This window comes from Haemorhous mexicanus, chromosome Z, assembly GCF_027477595.1.
Source record: "Haemorhous mexicanus isolate bHaeMex1 chromosome Z, bHaeMex1.pri, whole genome shotgun sequence".
In the NCBI taxonomy this organism is placed as follows: domain Eukaryota; kingdom Metazoa; phylum Chordata; class Aves; order Passeriformes; family Fringillidae; genus Haemorhous; species Haemorhous mexicanus.
Genome location: NC_082381.1, coordinates 56229255 through 56256461, shown reverse-complemented (window position 1 = coordinate 56256461; position 27207 = coordinate 56229255). Strand labels below are relative to the sequence as shown.

At 38.1% G+C, this 27207-nt stretch overlaps 1 protein-coding gene across 1 annotated transcript in view; it reads left to right on the top strand.

Annotated features, from left to right (window-relative positions):
- Positions 1–27207, top strand: part of SH3GL2 (SH3 domain containing GRB2 like 2, endophilin A1) — a 96096-nt gene that overhangs the window by 65493 nt on the left and 3396 nt on the right. Inside the window, exons 2-8 of the mRNA XM_059874001.1 lie at positions 12006–12074; positions 14287–14359; positions 18494–18637; positions 20545–20678; positions 21745–21903; positions 23300–23403; positions 26598–26728. Of these exons, the coding sequence (XP_059729984.1) occupies positions 12006–12074; positions 14287–14359; positions 18494–18637; positions 20545–20678; positions 21745–21903; positions 23300–23403; positions 26598–26728 (814 nt within the window). The remainder of the gene's footprint in view (positions 1–12005; positions 12075–14286; positions 14360–18493; positions 18638–20544; positions 20679–21744; positions 21904–23299; positions 23404–26597; positions 26729–27207) is intronic.

Genomic DNA, 27207 nt, shown 5'->3' with positions numbered 1-27207 from the left:
TTCTGACATTTGAAAACCTCATCTGGTTTGCATTTTTGTTACTTTTGCTTTTACATCACCACAGAATAACACATGGTTAATTTCATATTGAACATAAATGTTCTCTATTTAATTAGCAGATTAACAAAAAGGATCATACATGCTTTGATATCCCATGCAGACTGTAATGTGTTTTTACCCTAAAATTCATGACAGGTTTTAATACTTGCCGCTATGGAAAACATGGGGAGGACAGAGGGAAGAAAATGTTCTACTTTCCACTCTAGTGTAAGGTGTTTGTTTTCTAAAACATTTCTCATTAGTTTATTTCAAATGGAAGGGGAATCCTATGCATTTCAGAGCTTTATTTTGCATGTCCCTTTCATTGTATTCTGTAAAGTACAAATACTCTTTTTGCTGAAATGTAATACCTCTAGGATAGAACCTGGAGTAAAGCAAATCAGTGCCTGGCAACACAAGGCACATGTTTTTAAGAAAACAGATGAAAGAAGAAGAAGAAGTGAATCTTCCACTGATAGGGCAGCATAGAGCATCTGTCAGAATAACTTGTGTCATAAAATGGAAGCTGATTCATCTGTGTTACACCTACTGAAGGGCCTGTCTCCATTATGCTCTGGTTTCCTTGCTGTTTTCATGCACCCTCTTTTCTCCTGAGGTGGTACTCTTTTGTAGGTAGCAGATAGTAACCTCCACGTGTTTTACAGAACCAGTAAAGTCTCTGTGCATGTGGCAAGGAGTGTATGATGTGTCCTATGTCAGCTGTATACTGCAACATGGAGAAAAGAGGTGTCAGTGAGGTGCCTGTAGGTGTGGAGGCAGGCAGAGTCCATGGGCATAGGTCTTTCTGAGTCTCTCAAAGACAGATGTGGTCTTTCTAAATGGGACGAAATAAACTAAATAAACTAATCTAAATAAACTATTGCTGTGTAATAGTTGACATGAATATGCAGCTGCCTTTCTAAAGAGAAGGACTCAGGATAGCTCTTCATCTGTGTTAAATGCTGAAAGAATCAGGTGGGGCTTTAGCACCAGATGGTATATTCCATGTCTGCATTTCTGCACTCCTAGTTGAAAATATTGTTTCTTTTTTGTAGGTATGGTTTTATTCACTGTGTGCTGTATAAAAGGTGATTGCTCATTTTTCAGAGGAACATGCCTCTGGTGTGGTTTAGGAAGGATGAAATGGCAGCATTTATAAAATTTTACCTTTATTTTTGTGAAGACTTCAGTGTTTTTCAGATTTATTTTCTCTCATCTCTGCAAGTAGCCTATTTACTTGTGCATGTGCACATTAGAATCTACTTTGCTTGTTTTGTTTTCTGTGTGTGCTGATGGAGTTTAAGAACATTTTCTTTATGGAGTTTAAAAACACTTTCATTGTCAGTGATGGACTTCCAGACACTGAGGGCAGGGAGTGGCCATAAAAATGGATTAACTGTTAAAGGCAATTTCAAAAATAATCTGTTGTCACTTTTCATATTTTTGTAAAAATTAAGAAATGTAAGCAGTTCCACATTTGCATCTTCCAAACCAGTTTTTAAAATTCAAAGTCCTCATTTTTTAGTGAGCTTGCACAGCCAGGTCTTGAAGACTTCATAAACTGCCATACTTTATTCTCATAAACTGTTAAAATTACAGGGGAAAGGCAGGAGGCAGCAACTGAATTTGTACATGAAGAGGAGCATTCCTCTTTTCTGTGAAACTTCAGGTACGTACATAGTTAGATCTGCAATGGCTCAGAGGTTTGACTGCTATGAAAACCTGAAACACTGATTGTAGAGGACTGCAAATATCTTGAGATATTCAATGGTGTAAATTTTTACAAGTTTTGAGGTGGCCACAGATCCTTGGAGCAAGGACCTGTGTCCTCTGTGGTTTGGGTTTTTAAAAAATTCTGGCTTTTTTTTTTTAAATCATATTTTCACCAGGATTCCATCATATAAATTGTGAGCTAACATTAGCACAAAACAGAATTTTTTATTTTATCTCTCAAAAATCTGTATATCCCTTCTAGTAGTAAGACTCTGCTTTGTAAATTAGTTAAAAACTTACCAAAATGTTCTAGTTTTCCTTTGTCACAGAAGCATCGATGTCTTGAATACAAGCTAGAACCATAGACTCATTACTGCAACTGAGGCAGAGTTTGTTTGTTGCACTGTGATCAGATGTGACAGTAGTCAAGAAACAGTCAGTGAGATCAATGCTACTGTATAATTTATTTTCAGGGGGATATTATGGTCATCTTTCTCATTTCTTTGGTGCCTCTTGGAGAGCAGTACACATCAGAGAGCAGCAGACTCAGCTCTGCTTTTGCTTAAAGCAGATATGTTTGTGTAGCTGCACAGATGTCAGAGGTCCTTCTGGTGGGTCTCTTGTTTATTTATGCAAGTTTAATTTCCTTACATTTTAAAATTATTTTTATCATTGGTAGCTGATACACACAGTGTCGAAAAGAGGAAAATTATCATCTTCAGATTTAGATATTAATCCCTAAGTCTGTGGTTATGCCTTCATTTTGGTAGGAAACGTATGCTCTTCCTCCATGCATTGCTGCAGCTGCAGAAGAAAAGCTGCCTCTGCTCTGTGTAGCTTGCTCATAACACAATAGAGTGTCAGGCTAAGTGGTGCCTCCAGTCATTTTCTTCTTTTATCTGGGTATGTTTCATCCAGTCCTAGCTCACTCAGTCCCCCATCTTTTTCCCTTGCATATATCTCAGAAGCACAAAACACCACACCACCATTTCAGTCCATCAGGTGGTCACCCCAGAAATGCCCAGTGGCTCACAGAGCTTTACTGTAACATTGCAGTGCTCTCCAGCCCAAGAACAGGCCAGTGCTTTGGGATATATTGCTCTTACATGGTGAGTTGAGACAGAGGACATCAGTTTAATGGGAATACATTCAGTTTAATTTAAATAGTGCTCATGTAAAAAAAAAAATTGGAGCTTAAAGCAAATCTCAGCAATTTCTAAATGTGCTGCTATCAAACTGAAAGTGTTGGATGGGTTTGGCTTGTTAAGTATGTAGTTAATAAGCTATCAACACTGCCTGCCAGCAACATAAGAAAATAGTTTGGACTGGCACTTTGCTGTGCTGTGTAGACTGCCTTTTAGATGTAGTGGCAATAGGAAAACCAGAAATAAAATGTACGTCAGTACTAGCAACAGCTTACAGAGAACTTTTTCCTCACAATCTTCTTATAATGTCTTCTCTTAGACAGATAACAATTAATTCAGTGAGAGATTTCAACAAACCCTTTTCCAAATGTAGCAGGAACAGCTTCACAATGGCAGAGTTGTACAGCTGCTAAATTGAGAAATCACATTTAAGCCATGTTCTCTTATCCTCTAGCAGCTTTGAATGTTCCGTGCATTCTCACATTTCCAGATGTTAAAGACTAGGCTAACTTTCAGCCAGCAGAAGGCATGTAGTCTAATATACACTATGTGGAGGTGTAAAATATGCCCTAAATTTGGTTGCTGTGAATTTCTCATGCTGTTATTTTGCCTGTTCTTTTTCTTTTTCTCTTTTTCTTTTTCTTTTTCTTTTTCTTTTTCTTTTTCTTTTTCTTTTTCTTTTTCTTTTTCTTTTTCTTTTTCTTTTTCTTTTTCTTTTTCTTTTTCTTTTTCTTTTTCTTTTTCTTTTTCTTTTTCTTTCTTTTTCTTTTTTCTTTTTCTCTTTTTTTTGCCAGTTATGCCCTACGTATTTCTGCTAGACATTAATTAATTCCTTTATTGAGGGAAAAATTACAAAGCTTTAACGCTCTAGAAAAATGGGCTGTTAATTTGCCTAACAAAGTCATGTCTGCTTTACCAATCAATATTGTTGCATCACTACTTGCATAATGCTGATCAAATATTTGGACTCTCTGTTGTGGAGATTTTAGCAAGCTGTAGACTGTGCTCTAGCCCTCTTTACCTGCTGTGACTGTTTTTCACCACCTGTGAAATACTCCAGTGTTTTTCAAAGTTGATGTCTAGCACATGTAAGTCTGCTGGATCAGTACCAAGACTAAACATTCTTCATGAAGAGTGAGTATGAGCTCAACCTCCCAGTTGGCAGCTTAAACCACTGCTGTAGAGAGCACTGTTTTGTGCTGAAATGAGTAGGTGAGGACAAGCAGTCTGGTGACGTAGGTTAAAAACCATGGGATTATTTTAATTTCCTGTCACCTGGGCCCAGATTGTGTCTACTTTGTGGTAAGGCATGTGCCAAGTGAAGCATTGGGATGGCAGAGATCATTGTTCTTGATGAATTTAGAAGCTACATGGAGGAAGCAAATATGTTAGTGTGTGTAGTTTAGCTAAGATGGATCACGATCCATAAAAGTACTCCAGATTAGGATGCTAACTGAATGGATATATCTGTTTTGTGTTCTTTTCCTCTCATTTTGCACTCCATATATTGTCATACTGTACATGTGCCACTCATCTGCCCTAAAGATTGCTTTGAAGACATGAGAGAGGTATGGAAGTTTGTGTGAATATGTCATTTTAAGGTGTACAGTCTTTCAAATACAAATCCTATTTACACGTGATAATAGAGCATGATAGGTCAGGAGCTGGCAACTGGTAGCATTCCAGATGAGAAAGCCAGTCCTATGTACCTTTCTAAGAGAGAAACATGAGCACTCCAGAAATTTTAATGGCTTTGGATTAGTTTTGCTGCTCTCTTAGAATTTCCTTATCATCACCCTTATCATCTTCCATCAAAGAAACAGGCAGCTGCCATTTTTTTTTGGCACTCTGAGAAATATAGCACAGATGTTTTCTTGCTTTGTGGCAGTGCAGTGTAGGGCAGGGCTCCCACTACTGATGTGCGGTGAACTTGTAAGAAATGTGGGTCTGAATCCAGATCCATTTGCACAAAAGTAAAAAACTTGTGGGCATTTTATTGCCCACAGGGTCACTATAGAGACTGACAGAATCATGGTGCTGTTGTCACTGAAAGTAGGGATGTCATGTAGGAATAGATTCTCTGCTCCTTTCCTGTACTGCAAAAAAACAGAGATTGGCATGTTTTCCAGCTAACACAGCCACCTTTTTAATTCCAATTTCTTCCTTTTCTCATACTGGTGTCCTTCTGGGGACAGAGGGTGTTGAAAAAAGCACACAGTGTTCTGACTGTCTTCAGCTCTCTGTCAGCTTTTGAGCTTCTGCCAGCTTCTCTTTGTCAGCTCCCAAGGCCACTCTAAACTTCAGGGGTGCTGGGGTTGTGACCAGCTCTCTGGCTGAACTTAAACTTTGCAGAGAGCCAGCCTCCTGAAGTGTGTGTTTGGTGAACAGGCAAGACTTCAGCAATAAGTTTAAATATGTGAAATTAATTCTGTTATCATGGATGCCTTGCAGTGTCTCTGCTATCAGCCCACTTCTGTCACTGGAATGCATAACACTGGTTTCAATTTTTGTCTGCCATAGAGTAGTACCTTCCTCATCTGTTGTGGTGTGGGTGCCTCTGGTCAGGGACTTCCCTTACAGAGATACAGCCCAGAGCAGTACTGCACGAGCGCTTCCTCAGCAGTTCCTTCCCTGCCCTCAGCCTGTTGTATTTCACTTTCCAGAGCACAGCCTCCAGTGTGATGCAGCAGCAGCAGCAGCATTGCAGCAGAATCTCTGCAGTAACTCCTGTCAGTGCAGAAGCTTGCGGCATACTTTCATATTGTGCACTAGCGCTGAACGGGAATGACTTCCCCTGCATTGCTGGAGTTGCAGAAATTCTGCATTGTGGTCCTTGGTAGCAGTTAGAAAGCAAAAGGCTGGAACAGATTCAGGAAAGGATTGTTCCAGCCACCCTCGTCCCTCCCCTTGGAATACTCTGGCTGAAGATGAAAAATCAAAAAAGAGATTGAATCTAAATGAAAAGAGTAAGAACATGGGACAGGTTCACAGGTTCACGATGCACATTTCTTATCATGTAACAATGCTGGAGGTTGGGATCCCTACCTGTGTGTGTCCTTCTTGAAGAGAAATAGTTTGGCTGAAATATTATGCTTTTGCTCCACACTGGCATTACTGGACAGCCTGTCCCACAAGGAGTTTCATTCATGGTTTGACAGGCTTTAGCAATGGCCTGTCTCTCACACTGACAGTTCTTGTGTCTTACGTGTTCCCCTCTACAGCCAATTTCCCTGGCTTTCTGACCTGCCTTCAGACTGTTAGTGGGACTCATAAACAGGGCTGTGGGCCCTACTACTAGCAGCTGTGAGGACTAGCAAGGCCAAGCTATTGTGTGTATGTATAAAGGGTATTTAGACGATGCTTTGTGAGAGAAGAAGGCAAGCCTTTTAGAATCCAGTCATAGCCTTCCCTGCTTGAGTTTCCAAAATTCAGTTTACTTCCTGGTCTTTGAATAGCACACTTTATTGTTCGCACTCTGAATCCAACAGCAGAGTCAAGGGAACGTTCAAGGGTGAATAAAGCTAGCCAGCCTGTGGCTAGTTTGGTGTTGTGGTACAACAGGCCAGCAAACAAAAATTTCTAGCAGGAAGAAAGTGATTTCAGTGCCATCAGGGGACAGAGTATATTATTCCCTGATTAAATATATCTACTGAGTGACAGAAGGAAAAAAGAAAAGATAATCTCAGGCTTGTCTGGCAGATGCTTACCTAAAATACATCATGAACATTTCTGCTAGATATGCTGCTGATGGCAAGCAGTAGCAGGTGCAAATTAATGCTAACTATTTTCCCATGTGCTTTGCAAGTGCATTTCTTCATTTTGCCATGGAAAAAGCAAAGCCTCAATGCCATGATCAGAATCTCAGTGAAAACAGGACATAAAAAATTAAGTTCTCTAGAGATTCTTAGTTCTCTAAGTTTTTTACTTTTGTCTTTCACACTGTCTTCATGACCTGTTACAGCTTCTGTGATAGCAGTGGTGTTGCTATGCTCCTCAGTTCTCTATGGGAAGGATCTTCTGGTGCTGAGCTCCAGCTGGCATGGTGGCCCTCCGTTTGTGGCTCTACAGCTGAAGAAGAGAAATTTACTAATGAAATGTAAATGGTCATTACTGTTACTTTAATGTATGTAAAATTTGGATCCTATTTTCATTTTACTACTAAGGTGGCTTTTTTATATTCTCATGTTGTGTCCTATTGACAGTCTCTATTTTGCATGAGTTGTTTACATATTTAAAAGAAAAATAGAATAAAATTCAAATAATGTGAACTGCAGAGTTGAGTGTTACAACCTTTCCTTGTGAGATCTATTGTGTTTAATGCAAGTGTGGGGTTTGCTCAATTTCACTAACAAATAACTACAGTATGAATGTAAGGCTTATCAAACACTTCTGGATTCTTGTGAGATTTATTACATTTGTTGAGTTTCCAAAACTAATGATACTGGGTCATTTGGCTTGTGAATGATGAGTACCCTTATCTAGATGGTTATTCTGGAAAAATTGGGTGAGATTGCTCTACATCTGCTCAAATGATTTTCAGTATATGATAAGGTGCTGTGAATCAATATTGATGTTTTCTATGGCCTCTTAATGTTTCTGAGATAAGGTATCTCCATATTAATCTGGAAAAGTCCTTTTTTAGTCTGTTGATGCCAATTGAAAAAGAAGAAGTCTAAAATGGAGCTAATTTACATATGCTTTTGTGGTGGGATTTTCTTACTGTTGCTATTCTAATTTATCTGAATAAGCAGAATACCTCCTCTCTTGCTGACTGTTATTGCTGAGAATGTGATTTGCCATGAGATGTTTCATAATCTACAGAGAGCCGGGGTCATGATCATAAATCTAAATTGTAGATGTCACGTGTTTTCTGTGGTAGCAAATTCTGATACCATAAATGCCAAACAGTGCAGGATCAGCCAAAAATTAGCCTGGAAGTGGCAGTTCTTTTCCTTGCTCTAGTAGTGACAGAATTTTTTAAAAAGAAAGTCTTGGTTAGAGACTGTGCTTTTTAAAAAATAAATATGTTCCTTTTTGAATATTTTCTCCTGAAAAGGCTGCAGTGTTGGAAAACCCTCACTGTACACGCGCAGACTTCTTCCATTGAAATGTGTGCTTCGTCCTTGTGTTTGAAAAGCTTACAAAGCATCACAGCATTTTAGAGCCTATCTGAAAATTTTTAACAAACCTGAAGATAATTCTTTTACTGTGCTTCCTTATTGTGACAGAAAAAACTCAAAACGGTAAAAAAACCATGGAAGAACTGTAGAAACCTGTGAAAGAAATATTGAGCAATCAGGAATGAGAAATCAATAGGTTGACTTGAATTTAGTGAGCATGAACTACAGAGGGCGTTTCTTCTTCCATAGTGATTTTGTAAGCTTCATTCATTAATCTTTCCCGTAGCTTTCATATTAATAAAAATTTTCTTTCTACCAACCTGTTCACTGTGTGACAATTTGATAGCACTCTGCTGTCAACAGCCTTCCTTTGAGGAACAGAAAATTGTGCCATGGATACATATTTGGAGATAGGAATGCATGCAATAAGGAGACTGTTACTTTTCAGTCTTACTGTGGTATAACCACTTTGCAATCAGGGCATTCAATTTTCATCATATGGAAAAGGCAGTGTATTGTGTTGGTAATCTATTTTGAACTGTTTTTTCTCCTCCTCTATAGGAACAAAACTGCTGTCTACACTTGCTGCCAATCTAGTATGTCATTAAATTAGTCAAGCTGCAAACTCAGGTGACTAGAGTGCAGTTTAATGCAGGTCTTACTGCATTTTCAAGTTTGGGTAGCGTCATATCATAGTCTTCAGGATTTTCTGGTAGAGGGTCTTTGACCTGTGAATTGTTCAGAACTCTGGTACAATTCAGTGTCCTGGAATAGCTGTCTAATGCGTGTTTGATTTATATTAATATTTTGTGAATAGTGAGAGATGACAGCATTAAAGATGCATCTTTATAGGACTGCTATATGAGATATTAAGTGATGATCCCTGTGTTCTATAAAAGTTTACTGGAATTTTCAAGATATTCATAGTGACTGCTCAAGCATTCTTTTGTCCCTTGCCATACTGCATCATAACATAGCAATACACCAAAAAAAAAAAAAAAAGAGTTATTTGCATTAATACATGAAAAATGAAACAAATGGCTTCCTAACTATGACTTAACAAGTTTTGTTGTTTCACATGAAATCCATCTACAAAACCTCATTCCTGTTACTGTGGCTTATGTTCAAGCTCCTGTCAACATTTACCAAAATCTGTGTTTTTAATATTAACTACCGGGGTGGGGGGGGGAGAGGAAATGTGTAAGAGTCATGCCAGTTTTTTTGTCCCTACTGAAACCATTCTGACCAGCTGATGTTGAATTCATATTCTACCTGGGTGGAAATAGGATCGTTATAAAATTGGAATTTACTCCAAAGGACTATATAGCACTGGTTTTCAGTCAAATAAAGTATGAAGATACCAACAGTAAAATGTGACATTATTATGGGTAGAAGAAGTCTGTATATTCTTGAATCATAAAAATGTTTTCAGGATATCACCTTGTTCCTTTAAGAAGCCCAATTTTAGATCTGTTGTAAAGCAAGAACCAAAATGTTGAAGCTTTAAAATGACGTGGCCAGGGAGACTTTCAATTTCTGGGTGTCTGTAGCTGTTAGCTGATGATGTTCCTGAGAGCTTCTTAAATCTTTGGCGTGAGAGCAGATCCTGAGCTGGTGGAAGCTGGCATGGCTTCATGACCTATGATAATCAGGTCTGTTAAACTTAGATACTGATGGAGTGGTAGCCTGAGTGAAATGCTTTAACAGTTGATTTGGAGGATGAATATAAACAGGCTGAAAAATATCTCTAAATTTAGTCATTACTACTACAATGGCATAGACGTGGGCCCTATTGCAAATGCCTTTCTCAGGCTCAAAGGTCCCACCTGACTACTTTTGATTTTGGTCTTGAAAAGGAGGTGTGGTACCCTCTTTTGAGCAGATGATCCCCTTCTGATCCAAGGGGCAAGAACTGTTGAGGGTTTAATTTTATTTTATCCTTAAATCTGAATTCTTAATTAGAGTTCTCATCTCTGACTCCTTGAGCAACTGCGGCCTTCAAGGAAAAAAAGTAATCAAAACCAAACAGTACTTAAATTTTTAAGTGGAATTTTGGTTCAGCTGTTTTTTTCCTGAGGTCTTTCAGTGCTTCTCCAAACCAGAGGTTTGTCTGGATAATGGAGTTGAGCGCGGTTCCTTGAGGGCATGCGGTGGAACTGTCCTGAGAGAAGAGACTCCCAGCCCCAGAAGGGCTGAAGAATTAACAGCTCATCTCTCTCTCTCTCTCCTTTGACTCACCCATTTGTATCAGTACTTGCCACAGAGCTTCACAAATTAATTTTCTGCTTAGCACACAGTATTTTTAGCCACCTTAAATGAGTGACTCTGGTAACTGTGAGCCTAATATTGACGAGGTAAGCAAAAACTGAAAGCAAGTCTAGAAGAGGGGAGTGACTTGCCTCTTTGACTAAGCAGTGACCACTCCAGAAGACTGCTGGGCTGTGCTTTTAAGAGTGTCATACAATTCTCAGCTGGAGTAGTGGTGAATGTCAAAGAAAGGAGCAATTGCTATGCTTTATATATGTGAATTAGGATATTTTGGGCATCTATGGGGATGGAATGAGATGTCATTGCAAATCCTCATCAACCATGAAAATATTTCAAAATTATGAAATGTAGAGTTACAGCCAAAAAGGGCTGGGAGATTAATTCCTTTTGAGTACTTTGTAGCCTTGGAGCTGAACCGCAGATATTAAAAATCTATTTTAAATATTAAAGTGCTAGTATGTTAGCATACCGTTATTTTCAGGGATGTTAAATCTTTATAGTAGGAAGTTTCTGTGCAGATTTAGCCATATTATCTGTTGTAGGATATCCTTTTGCAGAAGACTCATTCATGAAACTAATTAATAAACTTTTAAAACACTGAAACTATCCCTTGTCCACTACTCCTAACAGTACTGTGTTTGATTGTTTTGTGGCACTTCACTTATCTCTGTAGAGCACAAGTTTAGTAATACAGACCCCACAGATTCATTAATATTCAGATTATTGATAAGAGGCTGTGTGTATGGTTTTGCACATCTCTTTTGTACAGGAAATGCTGGGAGATACAGTTCCTTGTTTTTGTCATAGTATTGTTGTTTCATTAATGCACCATTTTGGCTACTAATTTCTGAGATGCTGACAGAAAACAAACAGAGCTGATAGCTATTTCCTACTGCACAGATAATTACACCCTGCATTAGTAAGTGCTTGGCCATGATGCACTTGCAGCTTTGTTGTAGTGAACTGAAGTGAATTTAAAATCATACAGATGTCTGGATTTTACTAATTGCATGTAAGTGACTGTGGATATTCCTCCTCTTTATACTAAAAAAATAGTGTAGAGGACTTAACTACAGTAGTTAAAACCAAGAGGGGAAAAGTGAAATTTTTTCTTTCTTCTTGCTTATTACTGGAATCACTTCACTGAAATCAGTAATTAATAACTTACATAGTGATTAATAAACCCAGAGTATTTACTAAACTCATACTAACAGAGTTCCCTTTATTTCTTTCTATCCAGATAAGTGAGTTGGATATTTTATGTATAACTTACATAATACTCAAGCTCTTTTATGGTGTGCATATAGGGGTGTTTTAAATCAATCTCTCTATCTGTCTCTCTGTCTATCAAGTTTATATATAAACTCTTGATTATTACTGGTGATCTACTTCAGGTTGAGTCAATATCTAAAAGTTCTCAGGCATAGGTGCCTCTCGCCTTCTGGATGGCTACAGCCATGCCTAGGAAGCTTCTTATTGCTTTGTGCTTAGGTGTGGCTTCTATCCTTGGTCAAAGACTGGGTCTCTGAGGCTTAAGCAGCAATATGTTATTTCTGAATGTTTAACTTTAGAGTGTGCTGGAAATAAGTTTTACAGAAGGAGTAATAAGTTTTAGTGTTGTACTGACTTAACAGAAAAAAACTAGCATTTCTGTAAGGAAATATTATAGCTAGATTTTTTTCAGTTGTTGCTGAACCTGTTGTTCTTTTTTTAATTGCAGAAAGTGAGTGAAAAAGTAGGAGGTGCAGAAGGAACAAAACTGGATGATGATTTCAAAGAAATGGAAAGGGTAAGTCTAAATACAGCATATATTCATTATTAGCATGCATTTTTTCTTTCTAGGGCAGGAATTTCAAAGGTTTTGGTCCTGGAATCACTTAGAGAATTTTGAAACACTTAGCTCAGCAGGACTGTGTTGTCAGTTTTCTATTTCTTTTTGTTTTCTAACGAAGGGATATGTGATGTATGGAACTCTATAATGCAAATGCTTCGTTCAGAGATTGGGGCTGAAGTCATCTACAAATTAGCTGCATTTAAACCTTTGTAGATGATCTCTGAAAACTGAATCAGTCTACAAGAAGGGTGTTGGTAATTCCTGGCTCCTTGAGTATCAAGGCTCTAGGCATGACAGTGGCACTGGGGTATTCATTCACAGGTTCAGAGGTCCTGTTAGGCAGCCTCCACTGGCAACATGCTTCAGGTAGATAGAGAAGAACCCTCTGTTTGGTGAGGCTGCCAGTGATAGCACTGAGCGTCTCAGTGGAGGGAAAAAAAAAAAAAGGCAAAAAAAGCCACAGCTGTGCGTGGCAGTGATCATATTCCGCCTGAAAGGATCAGTAGGGGCAGCGTTTTTTCAGGCTTCGGCTTTCAAAGGTGCTGTCAAATCTTGTAATAAAAGCTCGTGCTAGGAGATTTGTAACATATGTATCTGATATGTAACTCTGATTAAGCGAAAAAGAAGCTATTTATCTGTACATTTGTATAACGAGGTGGGGGAAAAAAACTTGGATGGAAAATAAAGGGCATGTACTTTGTACTTCTTACAAAGAAAGCACAGAGCTGGTTTCTTCCTCTCAGCTTCTTTTTAAGTGGGTAACTACTATAGGCATTCCTACTGGAAAATGTTAACATGGGTTCAGAAAACTGAGGTAAAGTTTAGAGTGAAAAACAGGACATTGCAACAGCCAGGTGTGGCTCCCACATCATACTTGGTGGGGGGGGGATGGATTGGCAGCCCAGGAGACAGGTGCACTGAAAGCTGCGGAAGGAATGGAGTAAATCCATCAGCTGCCTCCACACTCCCTGCCTGGCCCTGGGTCCACTGCCAGCTTTTCTGCAGGTAGTGAGCATGATCCTTCTGCACATCCCTGGCCGTCCGTTCGCTCACCCCCACCATCCTCTGCAGCCTCCTAGCCATTTCTGTGTTCCCTGCCAGGCAGTTCAGCTACTTATTCACCCAAGTCTGGCAGACCTCTCCTGCTTCTCTGTGTAAAGGATAGAGCAAGACCTGACAGATGGCAATGGCAACAGGAAACAGGAAGGACATGATGACAGCATAATGCAACCAACCTTTCTCAGGTGTTCTTTTTTAAAATAGGAACTTGCCATTATGATAAAGGAGTTCACTCTGTGGGATGCAAGCTACCCTGCAGAGAAATGCAATGTGTCCTCATAAATACAGAGCACAGGACATTATAGGGGTGCCCCAATCTGCCAAACCTTTTTTTCTCTGAGACCTGATTCTGAGAGTAAGAATAGTTGCATACTTGCTACATTCAGTCTTGGATATGGACAGGGACTGCTTCCTAAGAAAGGAAGACTTCTTACTACAAAAGAAAGTAGAAAAAAGTAGTGCTATTCAGTCCTAAGTTTTTTAAAATTCTATATATGGGAATCAGCCAGGGAGCAATAAATGGTCAGTGCCTTCATGCTGATTGGTTTCTTGAGACTGGGAACTGAGGGATATCTAGTCTTCCTTACCCCAATTTTATCAGACATTTCACTGGAAGAGGTAAACAGCACATTTTATTGTTAGTGGTTGGTTTTGAGTGGCTTCTGCTTTCCTCTCATTTTGACACTTATTAGGGGATCAAAGATAGTTCTCCAAAAAGCTGTCTCTGAATGTTCTATCAAAAGGTTTTCCCTATTGTGGATGGTTCCCATGGTGATATAAAGAATTATTCCTGCACAATAATCAAATGCATCAAATGTATCAATAACATTGTACAAAGTATCAAATTCCTAACCCTTTCTGAGGTACTCTGTACTAATGGCCTTACTTGAGAAGGGACCTGCTATAAACTGAAATGGTGGACTCATACTTTAGTAGTTTTTCAGGTATTATCACCTGGTTCCAGGTTCTGGTACCAGGGCTGTTCTGAAGCACATAAAAGTAAAATTATAAGAAGAGTTAAAAAAATTTATAAGAACGAAATGAGAGAAAAATTTCTTCCTTTTGTCTAACTTCCATTTTTCTTTTTGTTTAACCCTCTGTCCTCTAGAAAGTGGATGTTACCAGCAGGGCAGTTGTGGAAATAATGGCAAAGACAATAGAGTATCTTCAGCCAAATCCAGGTAACCTAATTTCACAATTTTACAGTTTTGCACCACTTCTTGAAAACAGTTTTTCTTACCAGTATCAAGTCTGACAGATCTCATCCTCACTGGCGCAATCAAGGTTGACACAAAATTGGCGAAGTTACGGTAAACAACGGAGATGATGCTCCATGCTAGGCCTCCATGCTAGGCTGCCACGGTGAATGGAGAGTGGCTTTGGAAGGCTTTGTTTCCATTCTGAGCCTTCCTTCTTTAGGTGAGTGGGCAGCACATGCCCACGAACCAGGTGTACTCACTTGTAGGTGTCAGCACTGAGAGCATGGGGTCTCCCCCAAAGCTGGTGATGGCTGTGGCTGCCCCGGGCAGCAGGGCAGGGCGCAGCCAGTGCCCGTCCCTCGGCTCCAGCCAGGAGCTCCAGCCCTGGCATCAGCACAGCCCACACCTGGGCATCAGGGGAGGAATGGTGGGAGCATCTGCATGAGGCAGCTCTTTCCTTTACCTTCCCAGTCATTTGCCATGTGAAGGAAAAAGGACCAGGCAGTCCTTGCTGACCATGGAAAAGCAAAGTTTGAAAGACACTTCCTTCATGGCGTAAGAAGAGACACCACTTTTCCTCTGGTCCTCTGCCAGTTTCCCATCCTTATTACAGGAAAGGGATGGTGCAAAAGAGCTGTTGATGTCATACTGGAGAAAAGGACAGAAAATCAAGTGTTATCAGATGTGTCTAAACTGAACCTCAAAACAATGAGTCTTTTCCATAGGGAGAAAAACCAATGAGTCTTTTCCATAGAGAGATGAAAGAAGAGGTTCAGTTGGGCTGATGTAGAACTACACGTTCCTCTTTTGCCAAAGGTTTCTTGCAGGAATGGGTGATCTGGACCTGCAGTAAACAGTAAACCATTACATTGAATATTAAAGAGATTTCTGTACTGATCTAGGAGCATAAGTGTTTTGATACTAATGTAAGTCAATGCCAGTGTCACTGTTAAGGTCAATGGAGTTATCTTGTGATAAATCACAGAATCACAGAATGCGCAGAGTTAGAAGGGACCCTCAAGGATTATTGAGTCCTGGTCCTGAACAGCCCTGTCCCCAAGAGTCATACCATATGCCTGAGTGTAGTACAAACACTTTTCAAACTCTGTCAGGCTGGTTCTGGGACCACTTTCCTGAAGGTAAAATTAGGCCTTCTGTCTGCCATAAGTATCTTAGAGCTTCGTGGAACTGCAGACCAAATTCAGACATTAACACTGAGAAATTTTATTCCTAACAGCTAGAAATAAATTTGAACTGCTGTGAAATGTTTCAGCTCCAGTGTGGTTTGCTGAAGGGCTATTGCTGCTACAGATTAATTGGTGATTTTTATTTATGTTAGACCACGGAAGATAAGATAATATTTTAATAAAGCTGACAGTGGTTTGAAAAAAAAGAAAAAATAGGAGGAATAGTATTTAAATAGTATTTACAAGTTCAAGAACTGCTAGATAGAAAATAATGGTGACCAGAACAGTTTCTATGTCAGCAGATGAAATTCTGTACATTACTTGAGTCCACAGCTTCATTGCTCATCGTAATGTACTCTGCAGGAAAAGCAACAGGATTGGCAAACATTTCGGGGATAGTGATAAAATTGTTAACTGCTGTCAAACTGCTGTTAAGCAACACTGTGTAGACTGAGTAATAAGCTTTTGCTGTTTAGTGCTTCTCTGATTGCCTTCTTGACACATCTGAGTGGTTATGGTTGCTGGGAGTGGTGAAACAGGCTCACGGTAAAATCAGACAGCAAAATTTCTGCAGGTAGCTATGGGTGTGATTTCAGGCACTTCAGGCAGTTTTAAATTTGCAGTGCTGCATGAAAGAACAGTTTCCATATCCCTTCCTCTGCTTGTGGCACATGCAAGTAGAATAAAAAAATTAACATTGTAATAGGCAGGGGGAAGATTCACTTTCGTCCCTATAAAATGACATCATGTTGTTCATTCCACAGGTAAGAGAAGAGGACTAAACCTTTTCAGCACTCACCTGATCTTAGATTGTTTACATCAGTTGCATAAAGGCTCTCTATAGTGAGAAGAATTGTAATTTATTTTTTCAATGAAATAAAAAAATTTCTCTTTTAAAATTCTCCCTACAGCTGTGTATTACCTTTTACGTGGGTCACCAAAAATGCCATTTTCTATTATTTCCCATTTGCTTTCCCATTTTCATAAAAATTAGGAATCTTACATTGGGAAAAGGGAGGGAATTTAATTAAAAAAAAAAAAAAAAAACAATAAAACAAGCCACAAACAAGAAAAAACCCTTTAACAGCAGTATTTTAAAGAAAATTAAAAGTTTACCTGGGTTTGGTAGGAAGAAAAGGAGCTGAGATGTAGTACACGTTCCTTGATGAATAATGTGCCTGGAAAACATTTGGATAACATAGTACTGTGATACTATAGTTCACCTGAGTCCATGGTATTTTGAAATATCGATTAAAGAAGTATGCATCATTTTCTAACTTTTGCTTTCTACTCTTACCTTGCTGTCCAAAATATAGCCACTTCATTTTTTTATGTTCCCTCTTATATTTCTTTCTTTAATTTCTGAAAATACTCCTCCCAAAAATTTGCTCCTGATTTAATTCAGCTTGCTGCCTCCACTCCCCTGACTAATTTTGTTTGTGCCTTGTTTTCTTTTGTGCGTCTGTATTTTCTTATTGCCACCATCATTTCAATGACATTTAACTTCATTAAAATGCAGTTTCTTATACTGAACAGTAAGCAAGTCTGCTGACTGTAGTTTTGTAGTGGGTAGAAACAGAAGGCATGAAGAAATTCACATGTTGAAAAACATAATCTGATGGCACTCAAGGGTAGTGGGAAAACAAAAAAAACCCCATAATTACTAAATGTTAAAAATGCATTGCCCTTTCATAGCTGATTTTGAGGCAAAATAAGTACTGTGAGACTTTTCTGATTTTCCTGTGTGTGTTTTCTTGACAGTATCTGTGTGAACAAAGGCTGAAAAGTAAAACATACTCCACAACAAGATCTCTCTCTTGATATGATTTATTTAACAATAAATATTTGAAAACCATTTGTTGACTCCAGTCTGCTAGTATTTCATTTTGCTGACGTAACTTGTGGAAGGCTGAGTTTTGACCAATGAAATCAGCACACAACAGTGTGAACTACTAATGTTTTGTAGACAGGAAAACTAATTTTAAGAGCACCTTACAAAAGCAAGTGTTTGCAAGGGGGAAAGTAGAATTCATAGCTACCCTCCAGTAGCACACACAGTAGTGCAGATAAGAAACATGCTCTGAGTCTGCGTTGCTGCCAGTTGGATTTATCTGGAAAAATTTGAAGTCAAGTGGTACTAACTAATTCGCTCTCTTCAGGCCATTCACATGCTGTAGTTGCAAAAATTAGCTAAAGCACAGCAGCAAACAAATTAGTTCTTTTATATTTGCTGTCTTTGTTTTCATCAATTTCAATATTTGTGTTTTGTCTTTTAATATTTGTTCTTCAGGTGTGTGTCTGAAATAAAATGCAAGCTGTAGTACAGTTGAAAACCTTATTGAAGTAGGAGTTTCCCTAAATCCCAATACAAAGCAAAAAGTGTTGCAAAGGTTGCTGCACATCATATTTGGGGACATAGGCTTTCCTCATTTTCTACAACCGAAAAACTTTCAAACATTTAAAAAATGGGGAGTACCACAGTTTAATCTTCAGTGTACCTAGGATGGACTTTTCCTTGAGGGTAAGGCTGGCTCAATCTGGTATCCATCTGGTACCTAGAGATTTTAAGAATAAGATGAATCTCGAGAGATCTTAAAGATTTTCATCTCTGTCACATGTCAAACATGCTATCTTGGGAGTGTTCCTGGGCTTTCCACTGTCCAAGTCATTTCATGGGAAGCTTTGTCTTAAAAGTTCAGGACAGACACTCCTCTCTAGTCTGCCAGTAAATAAAAACAGTATTAACCAACAATATTTCATTCCTTTGCTCTGAAAATAATTGATGAAAAACAGGGCTTAGTCCTAAACTTACATAGTAGCTTTAAAATATGTTTTAAGTTACTCAGATAGATTTAAATACAAGAATGGATTTATGCCTGTGTAGGCAAACAATTACATGCTTGTAACCTCTGTCACTTGCCTTCTTCAGCTTCCAGAGCTAAACTCAGCATGATCAACACTATGTCAAAAATTCGAGGCCAAGAAAAAGGACCAGGCTATCCGCAGGCAGAAGCCTTGCTGGCAGATGCGATGCTGAAATTTGGCCGAGAACTTGGTGAAGAATGCAACTTTGGTAACTTGTTTACTTCCCTTTCCATTATAATGCAATGAGAAAGGTAGGAAAATTTCATACAGCTTTCATTATTGAAGGGCTGCACTCTTACAGAGGAAAAACATCTGTAAGAAGCATTAGAGTTCTGCTTCTCTGCAAGAAGCGTTAGAATTCTGCTTCATCTGACTTTTCCTTTAAAGTGGGTCTAGGCCTGTTTTGAGTATCTTTTGAAAATTTCAACTAGAGGAACTTTTTGTATAAATGGAAGTCAAAGTGTTTCCCTTTTGACCCATAGGCTTTAACTCTCTATTGTAAATTGTGATACTGTGGCTATGTTGGATTGAAATATGTACATGTACAGAAATTGTATTACTGTCTATGCATATCTAGAACAAAGCGCTTTTGTCCTCAGAATCCTTAAACCAACTGTTACTGTCATCATTGCAGGCAAGGATTAAAAACTAACAGATTTTTAATCAGCTTTGGCCTTTTTTTTTTTCTGACCAAATTCCACATTTTAAGGAACTAATGAACATTCCTGTCTTAACTGCTCCTCCCTCCAAGCTCAAATAAGTTTACAGCTGTCTGGGTTACAGATGTTAAATTGACTCTTAAAACTATGTTCGGCAGTAGAGTTCTGATTATAAAAACATAACATTATGGCATTACAACAGCATACTTTGTCTTTCTGTCTTGTTTGTGTGGACTTCTTGGTGGCCATTTTTACATGACAACATACAGGACCCTCAAATGGGACTGTGGAAATCCTCTTCGCTATTTGAACCATCATAAAATTGTTTTCCTCACATAAAGACATACGGAATGGAAAAAGTACTTTCTTTCTTGTTTTATGTAATTCACTGTTAAGCTTGACAGATGTAGTTTGACTTGTGCTAAATACTGCTGGTTTTTTTTATTGGCTGCCTCTCATTTATTAAAAGGAAAATGAAGAACTAATATAATCTAGTTTTTGCAACTCGCTTTATATTCTGTGACAATTGCACTACCATGCAGCCTAGATATGACAGTTATTTTCACATTCTTAACTAACAGCAGCTATTACAGCTATTTGTCATTCTTTGTTCAAATCTGGAAGGCTCTCTCATTTGCAGTGCATTACTGGCATCTGCTGCTTGGGAGACAAAGCTTCTGATTTCTCATATATTTTGATTTTAGACCCTTCATATTCATTGAAAGTGGTTTTATTTTTGTTCTCCCTAACCTATACCTTAAAACAGGAGGTATGTTTGAGCTCCTCGGGGGTTTTTTTGTTTCTTTTGGGTTTTTTTGGTTTTTTTTTTGTGGAGCAGAAGTAAGACAGAGTGGTAGTTTTCAGGGCCCTCAAGTTAATCTTGGAGGAAATTTCAAAAGGCAGTTAGGGTTATTGAAGTTTATGAGCTTCATACACCTATACTTGAGTAGTGTGTGTAGCAGATCTCTCAAGTGTATTAGTACTATGAAGTCTATAGTCTCATCAAAAAAACTTTAACTAAAACAAACAATCTGTGAATTTTTTAAGATTTTTTACATTTGGTACTGTCACCAGTCTCAGTGATAGAAATGGGGAGACCTAGACTCAAATTAAACTATTTTTTAATGCAGTGTGGTGATGATAACACTAAGTAAATACAATTCTCTTCTAGCGTATTTATTTCAACAGAGTGGGGAATGAATGGACAACAGTGATGTGGAGGAGCCTGTCCTACACATCATAGAACCACAAATTCAGCTGTATTACAAGGCATGAACTCTGGTGGCTGCAGGAGTGTAAAATCTATCTCTTCACATAGTGTATCATCCTCTATTTCTTTCTTAAATTTGAGACCTCAAATGAAATACTAACTGAAGTTGTCATGATGTTTCCATGACTCAGTTTCATTCTAAGGTGATTTGAAATTAACTTATTTTGACTGCATCTTTTATTTCAGGACCAGCACTTGTTGATGTGGGAGAAGCTATGAAGGAGCTTTCTGAAGTCAAGGACTCTTTAGACATGGAAGTGAAGCAAAACTTCATTGACCCACTTCAGAATCTCCATGACAAAGATCTGAGAGAAATACAGGTATTGCCCTAAATGCAGCATTTTAATAATGCCAAGTGTGTGGACTGTCTATATGTTTAGAATTTTTGTTAGTTGCATAGTTTAAAACGGGACATTCAGGTTTGAAAATGACCTGACTTTTGTCTCTTTTGGCTTGAATTTTGCTTTCAGTGCTGTATCTCTTAATGATGCTTTAGAAAGGGAAAGATAAAAGTTTGAACATTTTTTGATGGTAAAATTTTCAGTCTTATGCAGGCAAGAGCACAGTACTCTAATCTTGCCATTTGAAAGCTCATTTCACAAAATAGATGTGCTGATGTTTACGTGCCATTTTCTAGTGTATGGCAAATGCTTATCTGCATAAGTAGCTGCTCTTCTCAGCTCAGTAAGGCTCTCATACTGTTAAATGTATGTGGATGAAAGATATCTTGGACTGTTTGATATAATTTAGAAAGTGGGTAGTTATAAATATCGTAGTGCATGACAAATTGATTCTTCTGAGAGGAAGTAAACACTTCAAGTCATCATGGTCATGCTGGTAGCATTTACTTGTGGCCAGTTGAACGTGGCAGCTGCTAAACAGATGAACATGAGCGTTACCTGCAGGTAACAGACTAGGAAATCTTCAGTATAAGATAGCATTAAGATAATTTAGTGGTCTGGTAGAAATGATAAAAATAAATCCTGTGTCGTTTGTTCATGAATGATGTTGCACAGACAAAAATATAGTAAGTTGTGCTTTTAAAAGTATTTCTCCTGAACATCTAGGGAAAAAAACAATGTGTTCAGGTAATTCTTCATCTGAGTTAAAAAGCAAGAAACCTGTGTATCTTTTATAGAGATGGCAATTGAAGTTGTCCATTCTGCCAGGCCTCTTATTAGTCTTGGTCTGTCATTTAGATCATTGCTTCTTAAATGATTCGTAAACCCACGTATGTCATTGTTCCATATTTCTCTCCTCTGGAGAGGGTTAGTGGGCAACAAACAACATATGCTTCCAAGGGTGCATGGACTACCTGCTTAGAATCAGGAAGGTTGGGGAAGGTCCTTTATTGTCTACTTGTATTTGTGTTTTTTGGTTGTTTAGCATCACCTGAAGAAAATGGAGGGTCGACGCCTGGATTTTGATTACAAGAAGAAAAGACAGGGCAAGCTCCCTGATGAAGAACTTCGTCAAGCTCTGGAGAAATTTGATGAATCAAAAGAAATTGCTGAGTCAAGCATGTTTAACCTTCTGGAGATGGATGTGAGATAACTCTTGTTAATCTTTGACCAGAGTCTTAGAAAGATAGTGGAGGCACTTTCCTCCTTGTTGGACGCAGCGTAAGGCTCAGAATCTATAATAATGTACAGCATGTTCTTGTAGGAACAATATTTTAGGTATTTTATAGGTAACTGAGCTAGAGGATGTGAGTCCTCTGCAGCGTTGTTGTGTTTCCTAAATGCAAAGCATTACTTGCAAAACTGAAGTATCTTTCTTCTTAGAATTATGTAAATATAACTATTTATGTTTGCTTGTGGTTATAGGGTTTGGGCCAAGGCTTTTTCTCAACTGTATGGGCTGCTGAGAGGACTGTAAAGATCAGAAATTATGAACTCATAACCCTATGGTCTCTGCTGTGATCAGATGCAACAGGGAATAGAAAATACAAAGTTATAGTGACTGCTCATATCTGACTCTGCAGAATATGTTTTGCTTATATATTGGTTCAGATTGAGCATTTTCTAGGTTTATCTAATGATCTATTTATAATTAGTATTGAAATTGTTGAATTAAGCAAGAAAAAACGTCTCTATAACAAGTCAGCTGAGGTCTGTCTTACAGAATATGTAGTCAAAGGAAATTATTTTAAGTGTTTCTGTTGATGTGAATTATTTGATTTTAATTACACACCTATTCTAACTCCTCATTTTGTTACCAGATTGCTGTAGAGGAGCTATAACAAACCTGAAAATATTTGCATATAGAACTTGGTATCTGCATAGGAATTAAATATAGCTGCACTGAAATGAAGGAAATATAACAAGTTTGTAGTTTTATTCTTTGTAGTAATATCCATACCCGTGTGTGCAAATAGTGCTGGCAAACATTACACCATTTTGGCATTGTGCACTCTGAAAACCGCTAGCAATCGCACTGCCCCCAAAGTGGGGATCTGGGTGTTTTTTCCCTCATGAAGTGAAAGGCTGTCTGCCCTCACGGCAATTAATCTGCATCCAAGTCTGCAGTAACTTTCTGTTTTGGTCTGCTTCACAGGTCAGAATACAATAGAAGCATGGCCACAGTCCCTGTGGTTCTGTGCCCTTCAAAGGCAGGGAGGGAGAAGGTGTATTACACTCTCATTACAGTCTCGTTTTTACTTTCATAGTGTTTGCTGAATGTGGTAGGTCTGTAGGCTGCTGTTCATGCAAATCAGCCATGGAGAGATGATCAGCAGAGAAGAGTTGCAGTTACCATTCCAGATCAGATGTGGTAATGAATAAAGACTAATAAGTAAATATTTACTGCTAACTGCAAAGATTAATCAAGGTTTTAGAGGGATAAGTTAAACTACATTTGCAGTGGGCAGTGGTCTTTATTCTGTATTGCCTGAGCTTTTTGGTAGTCTCCTAAGACCTGATGTTTTAATGTCAATCCTCAGATTGAACAAGTGAGCCAGCTTTCTGCTCTTGTGCAAGCCCAGCTGGAGTACCACAAGCAGGCCACACAGATCTTACAGCGAGTTACTTCTAAACTGGAAGATAGGTAATGCACTTTTTATAAGTTTCTTGAATAGTTTGTTAGTTTTACAGAGGTAGAAAACCTATGACTAGAATGCAATGCTGTTATGCTTCTCAACTTGGTACTTGTTCTTTTATGAAATCAAAGACCATTTCATTAGATGATTGCAAGCTGAGATTTTAATGTTTTTGCAATGCATCTACTTCTAAGTATGAGTTCAGGAAAGCACCTCAGCTCAGTACAGCCATCAAATCTGAGTTAACTGAAAGTGTTTATAAATACTGAATTCAGTGACACTCACAATTTTGGATTCCTTACTGTTCGTGCATGTATTTGCAAAGTGTGCTCATTCTGAAAGAAGATGTTAAAAATTGATTTTGAAAAAAGAGTATCTTGAAATTCTTCCTGAGCCAATAGTGAGACCCTCGTTATTAACAACTTTATTAAATATTCCTCCTATTATCAGATCAAACTTGGTACAGGACTTGAGCTATTTCTTCTATCTCCGTTTGTATAACTGCATATGCTATCAGAATTCCTACATCTTTTTTTAAAAGAGTTACTTTAGAATTTTTGTTTCCATCAAAACAAATTTATCAGCTTCTCACACACACATCCTTCTTCAAAGAAATTTAACATTCAGGGAAGGTTTCTCTACTAATATGGTTCTGGCAGACTCCTAGAAAAAGCTGGATATAATTCCCAAGAGGAGATAATGTTCACACACTGTGCAAAGGCAGCTGTTTTCTGATGTCATTAGTATAGATCAAGTTGCTAATACTGCTGGGTTTGTCAGTATTAATTTTCTCAGAGCATGCATCCTGAAAACCTCATTCACTTTTGAGTCTTGAAGTCTTTGTGTCTAGAAGCAGCACTTGTTTTGGTGGGTAGGCTGTCGTGGTGGCTCTTCCTGGATACAGTTTGCAATACTGTCTAAACAGCAAACAGAACAATTTTTAGCACTTGCAAAAGAGAACTGCAATTCTCTTTCTTTACAGAAGCATTAAAAATTCCTCAGGGACAGGGGTTTTATCTGTTAGTCCATAAATTATGCCATTAAGTGAACATTCATTTCTACAATAGATTTCTCTTCCTGTACCAATTCAGATGATCCTTTGCAATTTTTAAATTTCTGCTAACTGGTCAGTATTTTTAATTCAACTTTCAACTGTGAATGATTTTAGCTTTGCAAGGACCTCTCATCAGAATGCTATGGTAATTAGGTCGAACTAAATCTTTTGCATCCCTAATTGTAAAGAGGTTGCTGGCTAAATCATACTTTATCCACAGTGCTGGACACAAATTGAGCACTGTGATGTGTTCATGCCAGAGATGAGTCAGGGATGTAGAGCTGTTACTGTCCAAACTACTAGTCTTTTTCTGCTGGTGATAGGCAGGTAGCAAGTAATGCATAACCCCTGGGGTTTGGTGGGATTTTTGGTTTTTTTTTTTTTTTTTTTTTTACTATAAAGAGCAGAAAGTAAATCATTATTTACTTTTTACTGAGCAAATTTGTTACTGTTCACTGTCAGTGATGTCTACAGCTCATACTGCCCAATTTCTAGATACCCTTTGAAATAGTGAATGGAACCTTTTTATGCTGGCTCCTTCCAAGACTGTCCTGTCTTGGAATTTATAAGACATTCCTGACTGTCCTGCTAAATATTCACAAAAGAATGCTTAAAAAATATGAGTTAGACTCCAAAAACTATGAAAAATTTAAAAATGCACTTGTTTTCTATTTTTTTCGTGGCTCTTTAGATTAGACTTCAAGACTTTCTTCTTGAAGTACAAGTGAAAGAATTTCATTTCTTTTCTACACATTAATGGAAGGCATAAGTGTCCTTAAAATGCCATTATTCCAGGAACTGGGAAATATTAGGAGCTTGGCAAATGTTGGGAAATTTTCAGTAAAATTAATAAAAGCTGGAAGGTCAGCAAAGACTATTTTAAACTCCCTTTTTCACCACGTGAAATGAGGATGAAGTTTTCCCAACACAGTATCATGACAGAGCAGCTGGGAAGTAGGAATGGTCTCCTTGGAGTTATTTCTTTTCTTGAGAAACATGGCTGATGCTGAGCTTTTGGGTAATTTTTAGCAAGTCAGTAGAACTGTCACCTTATAGTTCATAATGTGAAAAAAATAGTGTTTCATGAAAGCATTAAGTGTAACAGAACTACTGTAAGTATTTCTTTGAAAAATTTACTGTCTTGAATTTTGCTAATGAGTGAAACCAAACAAAGACTTATTTTTTCTTTTTTTTTTTTTTTTTTTTTTTTTTTTTGCTTATGGATTTGGTTTTTAATGTGAAAGAAAAGCACTCTCTAGGAGCTGACTTATACTGGTATTTTGGATGGTGACGAAAACCTTATTATAGGGACCAAAAGTCAGGAAGTTAGGTGCAGGTCTTTACAATAGATGGATCAAAATGTGCTACCAGCTGCAAGTCTTGGGCAGATATAGAAAAGGCTAGAAAAATCAACGTGTCTTGTAAGTACATACTAAGTGTTCTTTCATATGTGGAATTAGAAATACATGTGGTAGTTGTTCTGCATAAGCTGCTCTGATTCTGTTTATCCTTTCCTTGGATTTTGCCCTGGAATCTGTAAATAGACCCTTCTTTAGAAACTCTAGATTTCTCAATTAGAAGAAATAGTTGAAATTAATGATAAATAAATGGTTATTTTGAGAGTAGGGAAGAGTGGACTTTTGTACCTTTGTGAAACAAGTATTCCAAATTGCAAATTAACCAAGTCTGCAGATGAAGTCAGTACATTCCCACGGAGTCTTCTTACAAAATGACAAGAGTTGGCATCAATCAACTGAATAAATAATGCTTGCAAGGATTAGAAGCAAAATTCATGCTAAAAATGGGGACAGAGATGTTTGTCTAGCCCTTCTCTAAGCATTGATAGTCAAGTAACAAGTTTTTCTTTATTATGAGAAACTTTGTTTTTGTTAGGTGAAAGGAAGATAGACAAATAGCTAGGTTTCTAAAAGGAATGAAGAATTAACAATTTCATGGCACAGACACCTTGGCTAGTTTTGGTAATTTAAACTACTGTTGTAAACAAAAAAAACTACCCCAAATTACTCAACTTGTTTACTATGGGTGGCTGGTGGATGAGAATTTCAGCCTTGGAAATAAAGATATTTGGTGCATCTCATCTGCTAACAAGACTTTAAGTGTTGACATTTAGCCTTGATGTTTTGGCAGAATAAAAGAGGCATCTTCTCAGCCCAGGCGAGAGTACCAGCCCAAACCCCGTATGAGCCTGGATTTCTCCACTGGTGACAATACACAGCACAATGGAGGAATATCCCATGCCACCACACCCAAACCGTCAGGTAATGGCAGAGTGTCCATGCAGAAGTTGCCTGCTTTGTTCTGGAGATTAGTTCTTCCATGAGGGAAAATGGGAATGGGATAGTATATAGAAGAGAGATGTTTGAAGTGGGTTTTTTCAGAAGTGTTCATATCCTCAGGAAGAAGAACAGAGATGGATTATCCACTGCTTTAAAGGAGTCTTTTGGTCAAAAATATATTTTCCTAAAAGGTTACCCTGAAAAACAGATCTTTACAAAATAGGCATTTAGAGAACCAAAATAACGATGGAAAGTTTTCCACGAAGATGCAGAAATCTAAGGCCAGCCCGACCTCCATAATCATATCCTACTTAGGTAGGATAAATAAATTAGGTATTACAACACAATGAACCTGAAAGTAAAAATAAGTGAAAAGAAAAACTAAGCTATATGAGCTATTTTCTTTGTCCAAGTAGGACCAGCACACACAAGATTAACCATTAGTATGAGTGTACATAATT